This window comes from Salvelinus namaycush, chromosome 11 (assembly GCF_016432855.1).
Source record: "Salvelinus namaycush isolate Seneca chromosome 11, SaNama_1.0, whole genome shotgun sequence".
NCBI lineage: Eukaryota > Metazoa > Chordata > Actinopteri > Salmoniformes > Salmonidae > Salvelinus > Salvelinus namaycush.
In genome coordinates this window covers 12745443-12764739 of record NC_052317.1, presented here as the reverse complement: position 1 = coordinate 12764739, position 19297 = coordinate 12745443, and the positions used below count along the sequence as shown (strand labels likewise).

Below are 19297 nucleotides of genomic sequence, written 5' to 3'. Positions count from 1 at the left end.
TATCTTCAAACAAAGACTACCATGGCATCTGTGACAGAGAGGGAGAAGTGTCCAGCCATGTAAGATAGTCTAGCTAGCTACATTTTCAGATATTATACATTTCTAATTTTGTCAGAAATTAGTTTTCATTTTAAGTTATTAAAGCATACAGTTAGGTGGCTGGCTCGCTAGCTAAAGTTATGTGTATGAACTGTGTATTAATATTATTCGTATCTCAGAGCCATTTGCATTACTAGTCAGCCTAATATTAGCTCGCTAACATTGAACCTGGTTGGTTAGCTACCTGCAGATTCATGCAGTGTAGTAACGTTATGAGTTGGGATTATGGTTCATTGTTTAGCTAGCTAGCTAGCTACATGTTTAAACAAAAGACTTCACTATGCAAGTAACCATTTCACTACACCTTCTGTATCCGGTGCATGTGACAAATAAACTTTGATTTTATTTGATGTAGTATGTGTTTACCAGAGACAGTAATGTGAAGAACATGACCTGCACCAAAGTCAAATTAGGATATAACATTAGGCCAGACAGTATCCAAGTTCTAAAAATTCTGCGGAAGAATGTCCTGCTTTTGTTTCGTCACACTCACAACCATAAACTATTTTCTGTAATTGGCTCGCCATTCATTTGTAAAAAATTATCTTTTTGTGAGTTTATTGTCCTGTAATAATCAAGGAAAATGAGCGAAAGTGAAGATGTTGTCAGCTATATGATATGGTCATTATTTGAACTGCTAAGCCAGCTAACTTAACATTAGCTAGTTAGCTAACAAGCTAGTAACGAACCCAAAGATAGTTTAGAAGGTTGCTTTTAGTTGCATGGTTTGCTAGGTTGACATATACTAAATTCATTCTTAGAGTTTATTGGTGTTAACTTCTTATGGCTGCAAGGGGCAGTATTGAGTAGCCAGTTAAATCGTGCCCATTTCAAACGGCCTCGTACTCAATTCTTGCTCGTACAATATGCATATTATTATTACTATTGGATAGAAAACACTCTCTAGTTTCTAAAACCGTTTGAATTATTTCTCTGAGTGAAACAGAACTCATTCTGCAGCACATTTCCTGACCAGGAAGTGGAATGTCAGAAATCGATGCTCTGTTCAACTTCCTGCCTATACATGGGCATGATACGTAAGAGTCTACGTACACTTCATACACCTTCCCCTGGTTGTCAAGAGGCGGTGAGAGAAGAAATTTCGTGTTTATCTTGGTCTGAGGTGGAATTAAAGCTCTTTGTATGACGTGACCGTCCATTTCCTGTTTCTGGAGCGCGCGAAAGGGGACATGGATTTGCCTTCTGTTTAGCTGTCGTTATGGACGACTAACATCTCCGGTTTAGATTTTATTTGATACATGTGACCATATCATCGTAAAGTATGTTTTTTCAATATAGTTTAATCAGATTATTGAAATTTTTTCGGGAGTTTTGCCGTGTTCCGTTCTCTGACTTTGTTGACGTTGGAGAGATCCGTGCCACTTGGCAAGTGCCCATGCTAAATCAAGAGGGAAATTTGCCGTTCCAGATCCAAACAACGACTGTTCTGGACAAAGGACACCTTGTCCAACATTCTGACGGAAGATCACCAAAAGAAACAAGAAACATTTTATGATGCTATTTCTAATATCTGTCGTGCATGTGAACTGGTCGTGGGCGCCCAAGTGTTTCTGGCTATTGTGGCTACGCTAATATAACGCTATATTGTGTTTTCGCTGTAAAACACTTGATAAATCGGAAATAATGTCTGGAATCACAAGATGCCTGTCTTTCAATTGCTGTACACTATGTATTTTTCAGAAATGTTTTATGATGAGTATTTAGTTATTTGGCGTTGGTGTCTGTAATTTTTCTGTCTGCTTTCGGTGCAATTTCTGACTGTAGCTGCAATGTAAACTATGATTTATACCTGAAATATGCACATTTTTCTAACAAAACATATGCTATACAATAAATATGTTATCAGACTGTCATCTGATGAAGTTGTTTCTTGGTTAGTGGCTATTTATATCTTTATTTGGTCGAATTTGTGATAGCTACTGATGGAGTAAAAAACTGATGGAGTAAGAAAAGTGGTGTCTTTTGCTAACGTGGTTAGCTAATAGATTTACATATTGTGTCTTCCCTGTAAAACATTTTAAAAATCGGACATGTTGGCTTGATTCACAAGATGTGTACCTTTCATATGCTGTATTGGACTTGTTAATGTGTGAAAGTTAAATATTAAAAAAAAATATCTTTTGAATTTCGCGCCCTGCACTTGAGCTGGATGTTGTCATAAGTGTACCGGTGTCGGGCTGCACCCCAAACAGGTTAAAATACACTAGTTATGCTATTTTGGACCACCAGGCTGCTGATGTCATGTATTTATACTTTTTCATAACGACAACGATAAGTTTGATGTCAGACGACAATAGAATGTTCTTGATGTCATTGCGACAACTGTCAAAATACATATTATAAACCAGCCTTTAGTCTTGAAATCGTTGGTTGTTTGGTACATGCCTCATGTGAATCCGGGGCAAAGGCTGAATGGGTGTAGCTAAAAAGCTCTCCAGTAGTTTTACCCAAACATTCAAGGGACATTTTCTGAAAAGTGAAGTTACAAGTTTATTAACTTTCAAAGTAGAATTACTTTCCCATTGTTCCTCAACTGTAGTGTATGATATACAATTTTCTAGCTCCGAGTCTGTACTTTTATCCAATGTAAAAAACACAATTTCAAATTTTGCTCATAAGACCGAATCGAGCCGGTCGGTCACAAATACCATTCCCTAGCAATGAAATACTATGGCACTACTACTACCATTATCAATCATCACAGTGGTTTTAGCATGCCTGATGCAAACACAACAGTGTTGGTTTCACATCAATAACCATGAGTTCAATAGGGCTATGTGAGGTGACAGAGCAAAGCTGAGAAGGAACGATAGAATAAAAGATAGATTTCAGAGGCAAACATCCACATCGGAGGAGAAAAAGAATAACAAAAAAATATGTTTTTAAGATTTATATCTCCCCCCTTTCTTTCTCTCTTTCTCTCTTTCTTTCTCTCTTTCTTTCTTTCTTTCTTTCTTTCTTTCTTTCTTTCTTTCTTTCTTTCTTTCTTTCTTTCTTTCTTTCTTTCTTTCTTTCTTTCTTTCTTTCTTTCTTTCTTTCTTTCTTTCTTTCTTTCTTTCTTTTCTCCCTCTTACTCTCCCTTACTCTCTCTCCTTTCTCTCTCACTCTCCCCCTCACTCTCTCCCTTACTCTCTTCCTCCCCTTCTGTCCCTCATCTTTCTCCATCTCACTCTCTCCTACTCCCTCCCTCCCTCCCCTCTCCCTAAAAGTATGTTTTTTACATTGGATAAAAATGAACTCTGTTTGAAACATTGTTCCAAAAAATGCTTGTATGTGATTGAGATAAACTGTAAATACCATTCCCTAGCAATGAAATACTATGCCACTACTACTGCTATTATCAATGATCACATTGTTTTTAGCCTTCCTGATGCAAACACAACAGTGTTGGTTTCACATCAATAACCATGAGTTCAATAGGGCTATGTGAGGTGACAGAGCAAGGCTGAGAAGGAACGATAGAAGAAATGAAAAAACATTTTATGATTTATTCCCTCTCTCATTACACTCTCTCTCTTTATCTCCCTTTCTCTCTCTCTCTCCGTTACTATCGCTTTCTCTTCCTTACTCTCTCTAAGAATAATAAGAATAAGAAATAAAAGTAATTAAAGAGCAGCAGTAAAATAACAATAGCGAGACAGGGGGGTACTGGTACAGAGTCAATGTGCGGGGGCACTGGTCAGTTGAGGTACTATGTACATTTACATTTACATTTACAGTTATTAAAGTGACTATGCATAGATGATAACAACAGAGAGTAGCAGCGGTGTAAAAGAGGGGGAAGGGGGGGCAATGCAAATAGTCTGGGTAGCCATTTGATTAGATGTTCAGGAATCTTATGGCTTGGAGGTAGAAGCTGTTTAGAAGCCTCTTGGACCTAGTGTAAGACTAGGGTGGCTCTAGTCTTTGACAATTTTTAGGGCCTTCCTCTGACACCGCCTGATATAGAGGTCCTGGATGGCAGGAAGCTTGGCCCCAGTGATGTACTGGGCCGTTCACATTACCCTTTGTAGTGCCTTGAGGTCGGAGACTGAGCAGTTGCCATACATGGCAGTGATGCACCCAGTCAGGATGCTCTCAATGTGCAGCTGTATAACCTTTTGAGGATCTGAGGACCCATGCCAAATCTTTTCACTCTCCCGAGGGGGAATAGGTTTTGTCGTGCCCTCTTCACGACTTTCTTGGTGTGCTTGGACCATGTTAGTTTGTTGATGATGTGGACACCAAGGAACTTGAAGCTCTCAACCTGCTCCACTGCAGCCCGGTCGATGAGAATGGGGGCGTGCTAGGTCCTCTTTTTCCTGTAGTTCACAATCATCTCCTTTGTCTTGATCACCTTGAGTGAGAGGTTGTTGTCCTGGCACCACACGGCCAGGACTCTGACCTCCTCCCTATAGGCTGTCTCATCGTTGTCGTGATCAGGCCTACCGCTGTTGTGTCGTCAGCAAACTTAATGATGGTGTTGGAGTCATGCCTGGCCGTGCAGTCCTGAGTGAACAGGGAGTACAGGAGGAGACTGAGCACGCACCCCTGAGGTGCCCCTGTGTTGAGGATCAGTGTGGCAGATGTGTTGTTACCTACCTTTACCACCTGGGGGCGGCCCGTCAGGAAGTCCAGGATCCAGTTGCAGAGAGAGGTGTTTAGTCCCAGGGTCCTTAGCTTATTGATGAGCTTTGAGGGCACTACAGTGTTGAACGCTGAGAGGTAGTCAATTAATAGCATTCTCACATAGGTGTTCCTTTTGTCCAAGTGGAAAAGGGCAGTGTGGAGTGCAATAGAGATTGCATCATCTGTGGATATGTTGGTGCGGTATGCAAATTGGAGTGGGTCTAGGGTTTCTGGGATAATGGTGTTGATGTGAGCCATGATCAGTCTTTCAAAGCACTTCATGGCTACAGACATGAGTGCTACTGGTTGGTATTAATTTAGGTAGCTTACTTTAGTCTTCTTGGGCACAGGCACTATGGTGGTCTGCTTGAAACTTGTTGGTATTACAGACTCGGACAGGGAGAGTTTGAAAATGTCAGTGAAGACACTTGCCAGAAGGGCAGCGCATGCTTGCAGTACACGCCCTGGTAATCTGTCTGGCCCTGCGGCCTTGTGAATGTTGACCTGTTTAAAGGTCTTACTCACATCAGTTGCAGAGAGCGTGATCACACAGTCTTCCAGAACAGCTGGTGCTCTCATGCATGTTTCAGTGTTATTTGCCTCGAAGCGAGCATAGAAGTAGTTTAGCTCGTCTGGTAGGCTCGTATCACTGGGCAGTTCTCAGGTGTGCTTCCCTTTGTAGTCTGTAATGTGGGGACGATGTCATCGATATGCTTATTGATGAAGCTAATGACTGATGTGGTGTACTCCTCAATGCCATCTGAGGAATCCCGGAACATATTCCAGTCTGTGCTAGCAAAACAGTCCTGTAGCTTAGCATCTGCTTCATCTCACCACTTTTTTATTGATCTAGTCACTGGTGCTTCCTGCTTATATTTTTGCTTGTAAGCAGGAATCAGGAGGATAGAATTATGGTCAGATTTGTCAAATGGAGGGCGAGGAAGAGCTTTGTATGCATCTCTGTGTGTGGAGTAAAGGTGTTCCAGAGTTTTTTTCCCTCTGGTTGCACATTTAACATGCTGATAGAAATTTGGTAAACCAGATTTAAGTTTCCCTGCATTATAGTCCCTGGCTACTAGGAGCGCCGCCTCTGGGTGAGCATTTTCTTGTTTGCTTACAGCGGAATACAGCTCATTCAATGCTGTCTTAGTGCCAGCCTCAGTCTGTGGTGGTATGTACACAGCTACAAAAAATACAGATGTAAACTCTCTAGGTAGATAGTGTGGTCTACAGCTTATCATGAGATACTCTACCTCAGGCGAGCAATAGCTCGAGTCTTCCTTACATATCGTGCACCAGCTGTTATTTACAAAAATACATAGTCCGCCGCCCCTTGTCTTACCAGACACAGCTGTTCTATCCTGCCGATACAGCGTATAACCAGCCAGCTGTATGTTGATAGTATCGTCGTTCAGCCACGACTCCTTGAAGCATAAGCATATTACAGTTTTGAATGTCCCGTTGGTAGTTTAATCTTCCGCATAGGTCATCGATATAATTTTTTTCAAAGATTGCACGTTTGCTTGCGGAATGGAAGGAAGTGGGGGTTTATTCAATCGCCTACGAATTCTCAGAAGGCAGCCTGCCCTCTGGCCACTTTTTCTCCGCCTCCTCTTCACGCAAATCACAGAGATCTGGGCCTGTTCCCGAGAAAGCAGTATATCATTCGCGTCGGGCTAGTCAGACTCGTTAAAGGAAGAAAAAAGGATTCTGCCTATCCGTGGTGAGTAATCTCAGTCCTGATATCCTGAAGTTATTTTCGGTCATAAGATACAGTAGTGGCAACATTATGTACAAAATTATGTCCTTTTAAAGTCTATATAAACTAGAGACCTGCAGTGTTTGTCTCCATACCCTGGTCAAAACTTTGGTATTCAGTTATTGCATCTGAGCTCCTAGATTGTGAGGCTCTCCTTTTCTTTTTCAAGGTTTCACATCAATAACCATTAGTTCAATAGGGCTCTCACTCACTCACTCACTCACTCACTCACTCACTCACTCACTCACTCACTCACTCACTCACTCACTCACTCACTCACTCACTCACTCACTCACTCACTCACTCACTCACTCACTCACTCACTCACTCACTCACTCACTCACTCACTCACTCACTCACTCACTCACTCACTCACTCACTCACTCACTCACTCAATGATTTATTCCCTCTTCCTCTCCCTTACTCTCTCTTATCCTCTGCCCCCCTCTCTCTCGCTCTCTCTCTCCCTTACTCTCTCCCTCGTTATCTCCCCCTCTCAATCTCTCTTCCCCATCTCTCCCTTGCTCTCTTTCTTTCTCTCTCTCTCTCTCTCCCTCTTTTTATCTCTCTCTCTCTCTCTCTCCCCCTTCTTGTGAACTCTGTTTGGAAGATCGACAACATTGTTCCAAAAAATGTTTGTATGAGATTGAGAAAAACTGTAAATACCATTCCCTAGCAATGAAATACTATGCCACTACTACTACTATTATCAATCATCACAGTGGTTTTAGCATGCCTGATGCAAACACAACAGTGTTGGTTTCACATCAATAACCATGAGTTCAATAGGGCTATGTGAAGTGACAGAGCGAAGCTGAGAAGGAACGATAGGAGAAACGATAGATTTCAGAGGCAAACGTCCACATCTGAGGAGAAAAAGAACACAAAAAATAGTTTTATGATTTATTCCTCAGTTTGTGAGCACAGTGGGTTTCTGTTGCCTCTGAGACGTAAATCCGATGTTATCTAATGCAAATTTAATGTAAGAAGCTGCTTTTTCTCAAAGAGACCAATGAGGCTTTAAGCCATGAATATGGATGCCGGTCTATTTCAGAGTGATACTCTTTAAGGTATCTGTTAAAGCATATTTTTTACATATTGACATGCATGTTTTTAGAGAAGACAAAGGAAGTCATTTAAATCCATTTGATTGGTACAAAACAGTTGGCCCAGAAGAATGTGAATGGATCAAATTGAACAGTCCCTTCCTTGACTCTTTCTTCAAGTCCAGCCCTGTAAAGTCAGGTTATATTCTGAACCAACAGACAACACAAAATGGACTCACCTCTGCCATTTTAGTAAGCTCAACCCAGTCGGCTTTGTTGTAACCACACATGATGCTCGAGATGACAATCTGAAAAGGAGAGAGAGGAGAGAGAGCGCGCGAGAGAGAGAGAGAGAGAGAGAGAGAGAAAGAGAGAAAGAGAGAAAGAGAGAGAGAGAGATTAAGAGAGAGGAAGGGAGAGAGGGAGAGAGAAAGAGAGAGAGAGGGCAAGTAACAACTGTGATTTCACCTGCTGTGCCTTATCTTGTCTGAGAGCCTGAGAACACATAGTGGTTTCAAAGACTACACAAACATCTGAGAGAATAACAGAGGAACAATATAATGTGTCTTTCACCCATCAGTCCTCCGCACTCAATCCTCAACGGTCCTCAGTCCTGTTGTGGAAACTATAATCTACCCATAAAGTAGGGGAGATATAACTCTCCCTTTCATTGCTTTGGATTTTAAAAGACACAAATAGGCTGATGTGTCCACAATGCACAGAGGGACATGCCTGCCTGTGATATAAGTGTGTGTTTGATTTTATAGATCCTGCATCTTTCCGTGTCCGTATTGTTGGAGACTTGTGATAACCCTTCATCCTCTTTACCATGGGAGTCGGCTACTGAACTGCAAATATTGATTACGGGCCAGTTGAAGTGGAAATGAATAGCAAACAATGCTACGTTTCTCCCCCTGATCCACTCTCAAGTGGCATATGCTACGTACAGTGGCCAGACTATTGTTGGGAAAAAGTCTTTAGTATCTATTCACATTGTTTGAAGACAGAAGGAAAGGGACAAGACAGACAAACGTACATGCAGACGTGCCGACAGACAGACTGACAGGCGGTGTGCACTGCAGTAGAACCGTTCTAGCTGAACCCCATCCCGAGGAGGCGGTTTATGGGGTAGAGTGAATTGCAGCGATAGTGGGGCATGTGTCTGTATGTTTGTCCGTCCATCCTGCGGCTTGCCTGTCTGTCCGTCTGCCTGTCTGTCTGCGAGGAGCAGAGCAGAGCCAAGCCTAGCAGGGGGATCCTCCTGTTATCTCTTTAATAATGTAGTAGTGTTAGTAAGTGAGCCCATCCACCAAAACCCTCTACACTGCCTCTCCAGGGACCCCCGGCAACACTGCAACTGTCAATCACCGCTGATATGGAGATATTAGAAGAGGGGAGGATGGGGCTGCACCTTTTCACTTTCTTCCCGCTCCCTCTTTCTCCCTTATTCTGCCTCTCTCCTGCTCCCTCTCCCTCTCTCTCCCTTTCTTTCTGTCAATTTGTCCCTATGTTTCCCTGTTAGTCTCTCTTTCTCTTCCCTTTTTTACAATTCCATTCCTCAGGTGCAGCATTATTACAGGCATGCCCGCTGCCTGTAAAACCTGACACACACACACACAGACCACTCCACTCCACAGTCTCAATCAGTCCCTGCAAGGGAGAGGTGTCTCAATCTCCCCAGCCCCTACAATTTCACATCATTTGGGGAGGGATTTTGCTATTAATCACTCCCCTTCTCTGAGTATTCATTTTGCCGAGCGGAATACACCGGTGACCTTTAACCTCCGGGAGGCACGCGCTGGGATGAGTTTGGCTCTGCCTTCACCAAGGACGCCCTTCAAAGCAACCCAGGTGGACCGAGGATGGTAACCCACAAGGTCACGTCATGTTGAAGACGAGCGCAGAGGAAAACAGGAATAATGAATGGGAATAATGGGGGAGGGAGAATGGCCTTGACCTCCCTGAAATCAATGAAAAAAAATTAATGGATGTCTCTCAATGGAAGCTACATATTTATGTTTTACTGCGTTGGTAAGTAATTTGGGGAGGATGGAACAAGGGGATGGGCTCTGGCAACCAGGTAAAGGAAATAACAGGAGGATGAAGGTCGGAAGAGGTCAATTGTGAAGAGGATTTCTGGACCTGAGCTTGGTGTGGAAGCACAGCAGTGTAATACAGTGTAATCACTGTAGACTAAATGGGACAGTCTGACATGAATATACAGCAAATACCCCTACAGGAAACACAAATAATCCCTGAGGAGGTGGGTATTATGTTCAATGAGACAGGCTCACTGCATTTTTCACTGTAATTCATTCTGGACTAAATAAATGTTTGAGTGACATTTATTTAGCTGAAAAAGATTGGTTGAGTCTTCAAATAGTAAACTACAGAACCGAACCAAGCCAAACGGAGCTGTGCTGTGCTGGCCTGGTTACACATCCACCAAAGTTGTTACTGGAAGCAAGCTGAAAAGACTATGTGAGAGTATCGTAGCACAAATCGGTTCCAGTAGGTAGTGTGAAATGGGCATCTGTGGAAAAGAGTGAACTCACATTCTTGGGGAAGTCTGTCTTCAGCTCTTTGACACCCTGGCACCAGTAGGCAGCTGTCTTCTCACTGATCAGTTCGATGTTGAGGAAGGAGCCCTGTCCGGGGCCGAACACATGACCTGACGTGGTACCACGCACGATACGGGGAGAAACATTAGTCACCAGGTCCTGTGGGAAGAATCACAGGAATGAGAGAAATGACGCTCCAAGAAACAAAATGGCTGACTGTTTTGTTAGGTCAGGCCAGTGATGGAACGAGCGAGATTGATCCATTACCATGAGGGCCAGGATTTTTTCCTGGCAATAACTGTTCAGTATAATTCGGGCTGTGGTGGAATTATTGTAATCAAAAGGAGAGACTTTTAGATTTCTTCAAAACAATCAACTTTATTATTTAATTACTGCAGTAATGGAGCTGGTCGGTAATCACCCCTGGATGTGATCACTGAGAACTCAACGAGCTGGTTCGAGGCACAGCATTTTATAGCAAAGTCCATCCTCCTTCAGTCTACATGACAAACAACAGATGTATGGAATGGGTCAGAAGGTTAAGATTTGCATGAAAGATACTTATAATTCACAGCAGACAGTATCTGCTGTAAAAACAGTTCTCATTGTGTAGAGACCAGGGTCTGTCCCCCAACTCCATACTGGAGCCATCTCCCCCTGGTACCCCAGTACAGAAACATTAACTCATGATCTGGAATGCGGTATCACCCAAAGACATTGTAAATCTTCTAGAGGCCCATCCTCAGTAGAACACACACAGATGATCATTCTAATAACCCCTTACTCTGTTGCATAAAACAGCCATTTGATGCAATAACAGCCTTATAACATAATCTTGTAATTTCCACCATAGGGCTCAGAGTTTTTCCTTGTCAGGCCAATTGGTCAACAAAATCTCCTGCTAACATGACTCATCTGCATGAACAACATGACATTACATCTTATGAATAGGAGGGAGGTGCAATGTCAATATTTGATAACTATAATGTCACTTAATTGTGAAGCTTCAATTGTGAATCTGAATGTCATGTTTGATTCAAAGCCAATGAGAAGAGCTGTTGAATCTAAAGAAGTACCACTCATATTCATGATATACAGTTACTTATAAATTCACCACAGAGACATTGATTTTTTGAAGATGTTTCATTCTGCTCTCTATTACCAATTAGTAGAAACCAATTTGCATAATCAAATATTTAAAAAACGAGTCCATATCAAACGATTGCAACAATAACACACTAATAGATGTAATGATTGTAACGGATTTCCTCCTCCTCTTCATCCGAAGAGGAGGAGCAAGGATTCGACCAAAATGCAGCGTTGGAATAGGACATAATGAATTTATTTAACAAGACAAAAAACGAACTAACTTGAATAACTAACAAAATAACAAAACGGAGTAGACAGACCTGGACATGCGAACTTACATAAAACGAAGAACTCACGAACAGGAAAAATGACTACACAAAAGAACGAACTGACAAACAAACCGAAACAGTCCCGTATGGCGCGACAAACACAAACACAGGAGACAACCACCCACAACAAACAATGTGAAAACACCTACCTTAATATGGCTCTCAATCAGAGGAAATGAAAACCACCTGCCTCTAATTGAGAACCATATCAGGTCACCCTTTAACAAACATAGAAACACATAACATAGACTACCCACCCAAACTCACGCCCTGACCGTCAAACACATACAAAATAACAGAAAACCGGTCAGGAACGTGACATAACCCCCCCCTCAAGGTGCGTACTCCGAACGCACCACCAAAAGTCTAGGGGAGGGTCTGGGTGGGCGTCTGACCACGGTGGTGGCTCAGGCTCTGGGCGAGGTCCCCACCCCACCATAGTCAATCCCAGCTTACGTCTCCCCCTTAGAATGACCACCCTCATATTACACCCACTTAATTTAAATGGTAACCTTAAGATAAGGGGCAGCACCGGGACAAGGGGCAGCACCGGGATAAGGTAGCTCAGGACAGAGAGATAGCTCAGGACAGAGAAGTAGGTCAGGATAGAGAGGTAGCTCAGGATAGAGGGGCAACTCCGGACTGAAGGGCAGCTCCGGACAGAGAGACAGCTCTGGACTGAGGGGCAGTTCTGGATAAATGGCAGCTCTGGGCTGAGGGGCAGCTCATGACTGGCTGACGGCTCTGGACGCTCATGGCTAGCTGACGGCTCTGGACGCTCATGGCTGGCTGACGGCTCTGGACGCTCATGGCTGGCTGACGGCTCTGGACGCTCATGGCTGGCTGACGGCTCTGGACGCTCATGGCTAGCTGACGGCTCTGGACGCTCATGGCTAGCTGACGGCTCTGGACGCTCATGGCTGGCTGACGGCTCTGGACGCTCATGGCTCGCTGACGGCTCTGGACGCTCATGGCTGGCTGACGGCTCTGGACGCTCATGGCTGGCTGACGGCTCTGGACGCTCATGGCTGGCTGACGGCTCTGGACGCTCATAGCTGGCTGACGGCTCTGGACGCTCATGGCTCGCTGACGGCTCTGGACGCTCATGGCTGGCTGACGGCTCTGGACGCTCATGGCTGGCTGACGGCTCTGGACGCTCATGGCTCGCTGACGGCTCTGGACGCTCATGGCTAGCTGACGGCTCTGGACGCTCATGGCTGGCTGACGGCTCTGGACGCTCATGGCTGGCTGACGGCTCTGGACGCTCATGGCTCGCTGACGGCTCTGGCAGATCCTGTCTGGTTGGCGGGTCTGGCAGATCCTGTCTGGTTGGCGGCTCTGGCAGATCCTGTCTGGTTGGCGGCTCTGGCAGATCCTGTCTGGTTGGCGGCTCTGGCAGATCCTGTCTGGTTGGCGGCTCTGGCAGATCCTGTCTGGTTGGCGGCTCTGGCAGATCCTGTCTGGTTGGCGGCTCTGGCAGATCCTGACTGACGAATGGCTCTAGCGGCTCCTGACTGACTAACGGCTCTGACGGCTCGGGACAGACGGGCGGCTCTAATGGCTCGGGACAGACGGATGGCTCAGACGGCGCTGGGGAGACGGATAGCTCAGATGGCGCTGGGGAGACGGATGGCTCAGATGGCGCAGGGGAGACGGATGGCTCAGATGGCGCTGGGGAGACGGATGGCTCAGATGGAACTGGGGAGACGGATGGCTCAGATGGCACTGGGGAGACGGATGGCTCAGATGGCACTGGGCAGACGGATGGCTCTGGCCGGATGAGGCGCACTTTAGGCCTGGTGCGTGGTGCCAGAACTGGAGGCACCGGGCTAAGGACACGCACCTTCAGGCTAGTGCGGGGAGCAGGGACAGGGCACACTGGACTCTCAAAACGCACTATGGACCTGGTGCGTGGTACCGGCACTGGTGGCACCGGGCTGAGGGCACGCACATCAGGACGAGTACGGGGAGAAGGAACAGTGTGTACAGGGCTCTGGAGACGCACAGGTGGTTTAGTGCGTGGTGCCGGAACTGGAGGCACTGGGCTGGAGACACGCACCATAGGGAGAGTGCGTGGAGGAGGAACAGGGCTCTGGTAACGCACTGGAAGCCTGGTGCGTGGAGTAGGCACTGGTGGTACTGGGCTGGGGCGGGGAGGTGGCGCCGGAAATACCGGACCGTGCAGGCGTACTGGCTCCCTTGAGCACCGAGCCTGCCCAACCTTACCTGGTTGAATGCTCCCCGTCGCCCGCCCAGTGCGGGGAGGTGGAATAACCCGCACCGGGCTATGAAGGCGAACCGGGGACACCATGCGTAAGGCTGGTGCCATGTAAGCCGGCCCAAGGAGACGTACTGGAGGCCATATATGAAGAGCCGGCTTCATGGCACTTGGCTCAATGCCCAATCTAGCCCTACCAGTGCGGGGAGGTGGAATAACCCGCACCGGGCTATGAACACGTACAGGAGACACCGTGCGCTCTACTGCGTAACACGGTGTCTGCCCGTACTCCCGCTCTCCACGGTTAGCCTGGGAAGTGGGCGCAGGTCTCCTACCTGCCCTCGGCCCACTACCTCTTAGCCCCCCCCCCAAGAAATGTTTGGGGTTTCTTCCCGGGCTTCCGTGCTAGCCGCGTACCTTCATATCTCCGCTCCTGGGCTGTGGCTGCCTCCTTCTCCTCCCCAGAGCGGCGATTCACTCCCACCTTAGCCCATGGTCCTTTTCCTTCTATGATTTCCTCCCAACTCCAGAAATCCTGCAATCCTTGTTTCGTGGACCACTGTTCGTGGTCCCGCTGCTTGGTCCGGGTTTGGTGGGTGGTTCTGTAACGGATTTCCTCCTCCTCTTCATCCGAAGAGGAGGAGCAAGGATTCGACCAAAATGCAGCGTTGGAATAGGACATAATGAATTTATTTAACAAGACAAAAAACGAACTAACTTGAATAACTAACAAAATAACAAAACGGAGTAGACAGACCTGGACATGCGAACTTACATAAAACGAAGAACTCACGAACAGGAAAAATGACTACACAAAAGAACGAACTGACAAACAAACCGAAACAGTCCCGTATGGCGCGACAAACACAAACACAGGAGACAACCACCCACAACAAACAATGTGAAAACACCTACCTTAATATGGCTCTCAATCAGAGGAAATGAAAACCACCTGCCTCTAATTGAGAACCATATCAGGTCACCCTTTAACAAACATAGAAACACATAACATAGACTACCCACCCAAACTCACGCCCTGACCGTCAAACACATACAAAATAACAGAAAACCGGTCAGGAACGTGACAATGATATGTGGTTTATGTAGTATCTTTAGATAGAAGAAAAATGTCATTAATGATAGAAAGTAACGCAGACATAATCTGCAGTAGGTTTATAATCCTAAACTCCTAAACCAATGCTATCGTGGCGAAAATTCAAGAGAGCATCACAGGCAACAGTAGAATTCATTGTGATCACGAATTTGTTTCCCTGTGACATCTGCTGTGTTCACTGCTAATAGCTGGGCTTTATCCACAGGGCAATGTTTGAAGGATTTAGCTCAGCGCTGCACTGTGAGTTCAGTCAACTATGAAGGCAGCTCCTCGCTAGCTAACCCTGATGAAGTGCAAGACAAGTCAGGACAAATTGTTTGAAGTCGGCGAGTAGAAAGGAATACGAATGAGATTAGATAAAGCTCTGGACAGACGTGGGAGCCACGTCTTTCGATGAACAAATACGGAATGATGGGTGAAGGGTTCGGTGCGTTTGCACATACGGAATCAATCACATAAAATAGTAAAGTAATCCATAACGCCAAAACACATAGGCTAGGCTACAGTACCACACACACGCACACGCAACCACGCACACACACACACACACACACACACACACACACACACACCACCACCACGTAATACATGCACCTGTGAAGAAAACATAGCCAGTAATCTCTGTAACAACATCAAATCAAATCAAATTGTATTTGTCACATGAGCCAAAGGGGGGGAGCGTCAATGTATATAGTCCGGGTGGCCAGACTATTTACCACCAATCCACATGTACTACGGTCCTCAACAAGGATTTAGATACTATAGGTTACCGGGTCCATATTGTCTGGTTTTCTGCTAACCATTGGGCTATAACAACAGTCCAGGTCAACTAATCAATCCCCACAACCTAGCACCTTTATGAAAAGATGTGATAAAGAGTGCTCAGATATCACAGCCACGGCTCTAGCTCCTCCAACACAGAGACAACCAAAGATTGGCCGTCGGCCATGAGGAGGCACATTCCAGGTGATTACCGAACAGCGGTTAGTTACATGGTCTCTTGCCTCAAGACACTATTCTTTCTTTCTGCAGGGAGGAGAAGCGAGAGAGAGAATGATGGAGAGAGATAGAGAAAAAATAAAAATATACGTTTTTCAGTTGCACACCGTGCGGCCCTGGCTATTTTTAAAGCTGACACAGAAACCATTCGACCACAATTATCTCTATTACTACATCCATCATTATCGCCGGAGGGAGGGATGTACGTGGTCAGGGGTGGTGGTGGATGCTAGTAAGTGAACAATTCTCTCTCTCTCCCTCTCTCCCTACCTCTCTCTCTCTCTCCCTCTCTCCCTCTCCCTCTCCCTCTCCCTCTCTCTCCCTCTCCCTCTCCCTCTCCCTCTCCCTCTCCCTCTCTCCCTCTACCTCTCCCTCTCCCTCTCCCTCTACCTCTCCCTCTCCCTCTCTCTCTACCTCTCCCTCTACCTCTCTCTCTACCTCTCTCTCTACCTCTCCCTCTACCTCTCTCTTTACCTCTCTCTCTCCCTCTCTCCCTCTACCTCTCTCTCTACCGCTCTCTCTCTTTCTCTCTACTCTCTCTCTACCTCCCTCACTCCTTTTTCTCTCTCTCTCTCCTACTCTTCATGGTGAGTTTAAATCCCTCTCTTTCCCCCCTCTCACCCCTCTCTCTTTCTCTCTCTTTCCCTTACTCTCCCTCTCTCCCCCCTCTCCCTGCTTCCCGCTCCCTCCCTCTCTCTATCTCTCTCTTACTCTTCATGGCAAGTTTAAATCCCTCTCTTTCTTCTCGATCTCTCTTGGCAGATGTTTTTAGTAGTCCACTTGTTGCCCTGTCCTGCCCTGTGCTGGTGGCTGACTTGCCAGCCGGGTCAAGAAGACCAAATGGAACATCACACAGCTCAATCATACCTTCAGCTATAGCTCTGGTGCCACCATGTTCTATCTATAGGTTAATCACCATGACCCTGGATTGAATGTTAAGCCATTTTATTCTATGTGACATTAGAGGGAGGGCAGCGGGCATATAATATATTGGGAGGTGATTCTATCTACTTTGTTCTGATTTCTTTGGTCCAGACAGGGCAAGTGACCTGCGTGTTAATTTACTTCGTTTTTTTTCTTTCTATTTGCCACTTTGATCTATGCATTTTTCATAAACAATCTGAATCTAATCCTCCTCCCATTTGTCATCTTAAGTGGTTTCATGACCCTGTAAGTTCCATTTAGAGGGAGAGGCATGCATACTCACGGTCTGGGCAGAGAACAGAGTTCCTAAGGGCTGTGGCAAATTGCTTTCAATATCTCGTTTTTCTCTTTCAATCAGAGCCACTACAGCGCAGCAGCTTTCAGTGCCTGAAAAGGCATGTCTTGGGTATGACCTAAAATTGTCATCTTTTAAAATCAGTCCCTTTATCACTCTGGGAGATGCATTCATGCTCCCTGTGTTTCAAACTTTTCTGGCTCATTTTGGAAATATTCTGAGATATTCATATATTCGGAAACTATAGGCAAAGAAATGCATCTAGGAATGCCATTTCGTGGCGAAGTGCTGAAAGTGTACAATTGAGCTTCACATATAATATGAAGCGTTTTCTTGCCAAACACGGTGCAAAACTAAAAGGTAGCAACAATAACAACGAGAGTGTACTTTGAGTGAAAATGTCATTTTGTGACCTACTTCCCTAACGGTGTTATAAACAGAGACATATTATGGGCAATTTAAACAATAAAAAATGCCCTCCAGCAATTGTTTAACTTTTTTCTGTTGAAAAGTGATATCCCATTGAAGTACTAAGTCATTTGAAAATGACTGCAAGAGAAATATAAGTGCCCTTGCCAAAGGGACTAAGTGGTCATAGTTAACACATTAGACAGAATGAACACATGCTGACTTCAGTGATAAAAAAAACAAAGAATAAATAACATCGCTGAATTCAACCCCTCAGAAGGTAAATCTCAGAACTACCCTTCAAAAACAACGTCAACGAAGTTTGTGTATCACGAGATAGGTAAGTTTGTCCTGAGAATAGTAAACCAAGATTGACATGATTCTTGTTTTTTTTTTATTCATGTGATGCAAATAATGAGCTTCACACAATTACCACAAACAACAAGCAACCAGGCAATAAATTAGCTTCTCGTACAAAGAAGGCTAAACTCGTAAAAATAACACCCACTGGTAATATACAAGCATTAAAAAGTTTTTTGTTACTGTAAATCTATAAAGTTTTGACATCTATAAAGTTCTTCCCACACACTGGTAAGTAGGCAGACTTTCACAAACATAGAATGACCAATTACATAAATCTCTCATCTGTAAATTTAGACCTGCTTTTCTCATAATGATTTAAGTTTCACACATAAACTATGAGACAGGGTTCAGCTGCTAGACAGAGTTTTAATTAGCAAACAAAGCGATTTAACTCTTCAGTTTTCAGGGACATGGAAAAAGTGACCCTTACATAAAGGGCCCTATTTTGACAAGGCAAGAAAGGCGCTAGTTTCGTTTCAACAAGATCCTAATACGCAGTGCTTGTAGTGGATTCTATTGAGGTGCCTAATTCTGTGGTGTGTGTGTGCGTACGAACACATTTTCTTCTGTGTATTTAGGTAACGCTATGGAGTTACCCCGGCCTGTACCTGAATACCCGTGCTACACCAGCAGCAGAGGCCTCTGGGAGGAGGAGGAGCCACCCATACTGCATCCCCTATGAGATCACACATAACAAATTGGCACTAATTTCAGGAAGATGGCCGCCTAGTCTCTGGCCCTGTATCGATTTCCCGCCTCCTTCTGCCTTCTGGACACATGCAGCCATCAGGGACAGAGTGGGAAGATGCTCACTGCTCACGTCTGATGAAGAGCAGGCAGCAGACGGACAGTACAGATGGGAGAGGCTTGGCTATAAATAGGGATGACATCTAGAAGCCGGATGGTTGACTGGAGAACAACACTGAGATCCCACCACCAGAAACGGAAATCCTTAAGGGGTCAAGTTGAATTAAATACGAATAAGGATACGTTATACATTTAAACAACCAGGCGGAGGTTGAATGAAGAGAGGATGAGCTTCGTATCTATCTTATATGCACGGATGGTAATCCTGACATAGCGTACGGTACGTTTTCATTCTTGAGTTTGAGGGAGTTCTTGCTACCTATGACTGAGAAGTATATGTTCATTCTAGAGTATGAGGGAGTTGTTGATGACTATGAGTGCAGAGATAATTCCACACTATTGTTACCTTCTGAGGGCGGCCTGTGTGACACTCTTGTTGTTTGCAATAGCTAATTTGAGATACACATACAGTATTTCATATTATTGGTTGGAGCAAACAATATCTATTATTGTTTCTCAGCCCTGCCATCCTCTGCCTTTCCATATCTCTGCAGTGCATCTCACACTTACCCCTGTTTCTTCTGCCTATCAATGACAGTTTCCTATCTATACCACCTAGCTACCACCCAAAGAGACACAACAACGGGAATGAATCCA

General features: G+C 45.0%; 1 protein-coding gene across 2 annotated transcripts in view; it reads right to left on the bottom strand.

The window, feature by feature from the left end:
• The window catches only part of dpydb (dihydropyrimidine dehydrogenase b), a 138264-nt gene that overhangs the window by 31768 nt on the left and 87199 nt on the right, over nt 1-19297 (bottom strand). The window contains exons 14-15 of one of the 2 annotated variants that reach the window (XM_039003827.1): nt 10089-10253; nt 7773-7841 (exon numbers count right to left, since the gene is read on the bottom strand). In XM_039003827.1, the coding sequence (XP_038859755.1) occupies nt 7773-7841; nt 10089-10253 (234 nt within the window). The remainder of the gene's footprint in view (nt 1-7772; nt 7842-10088; nt 10254-19297) is intronic. The other variant, XM_039003828.1, reaches the window with a different exon arrangement.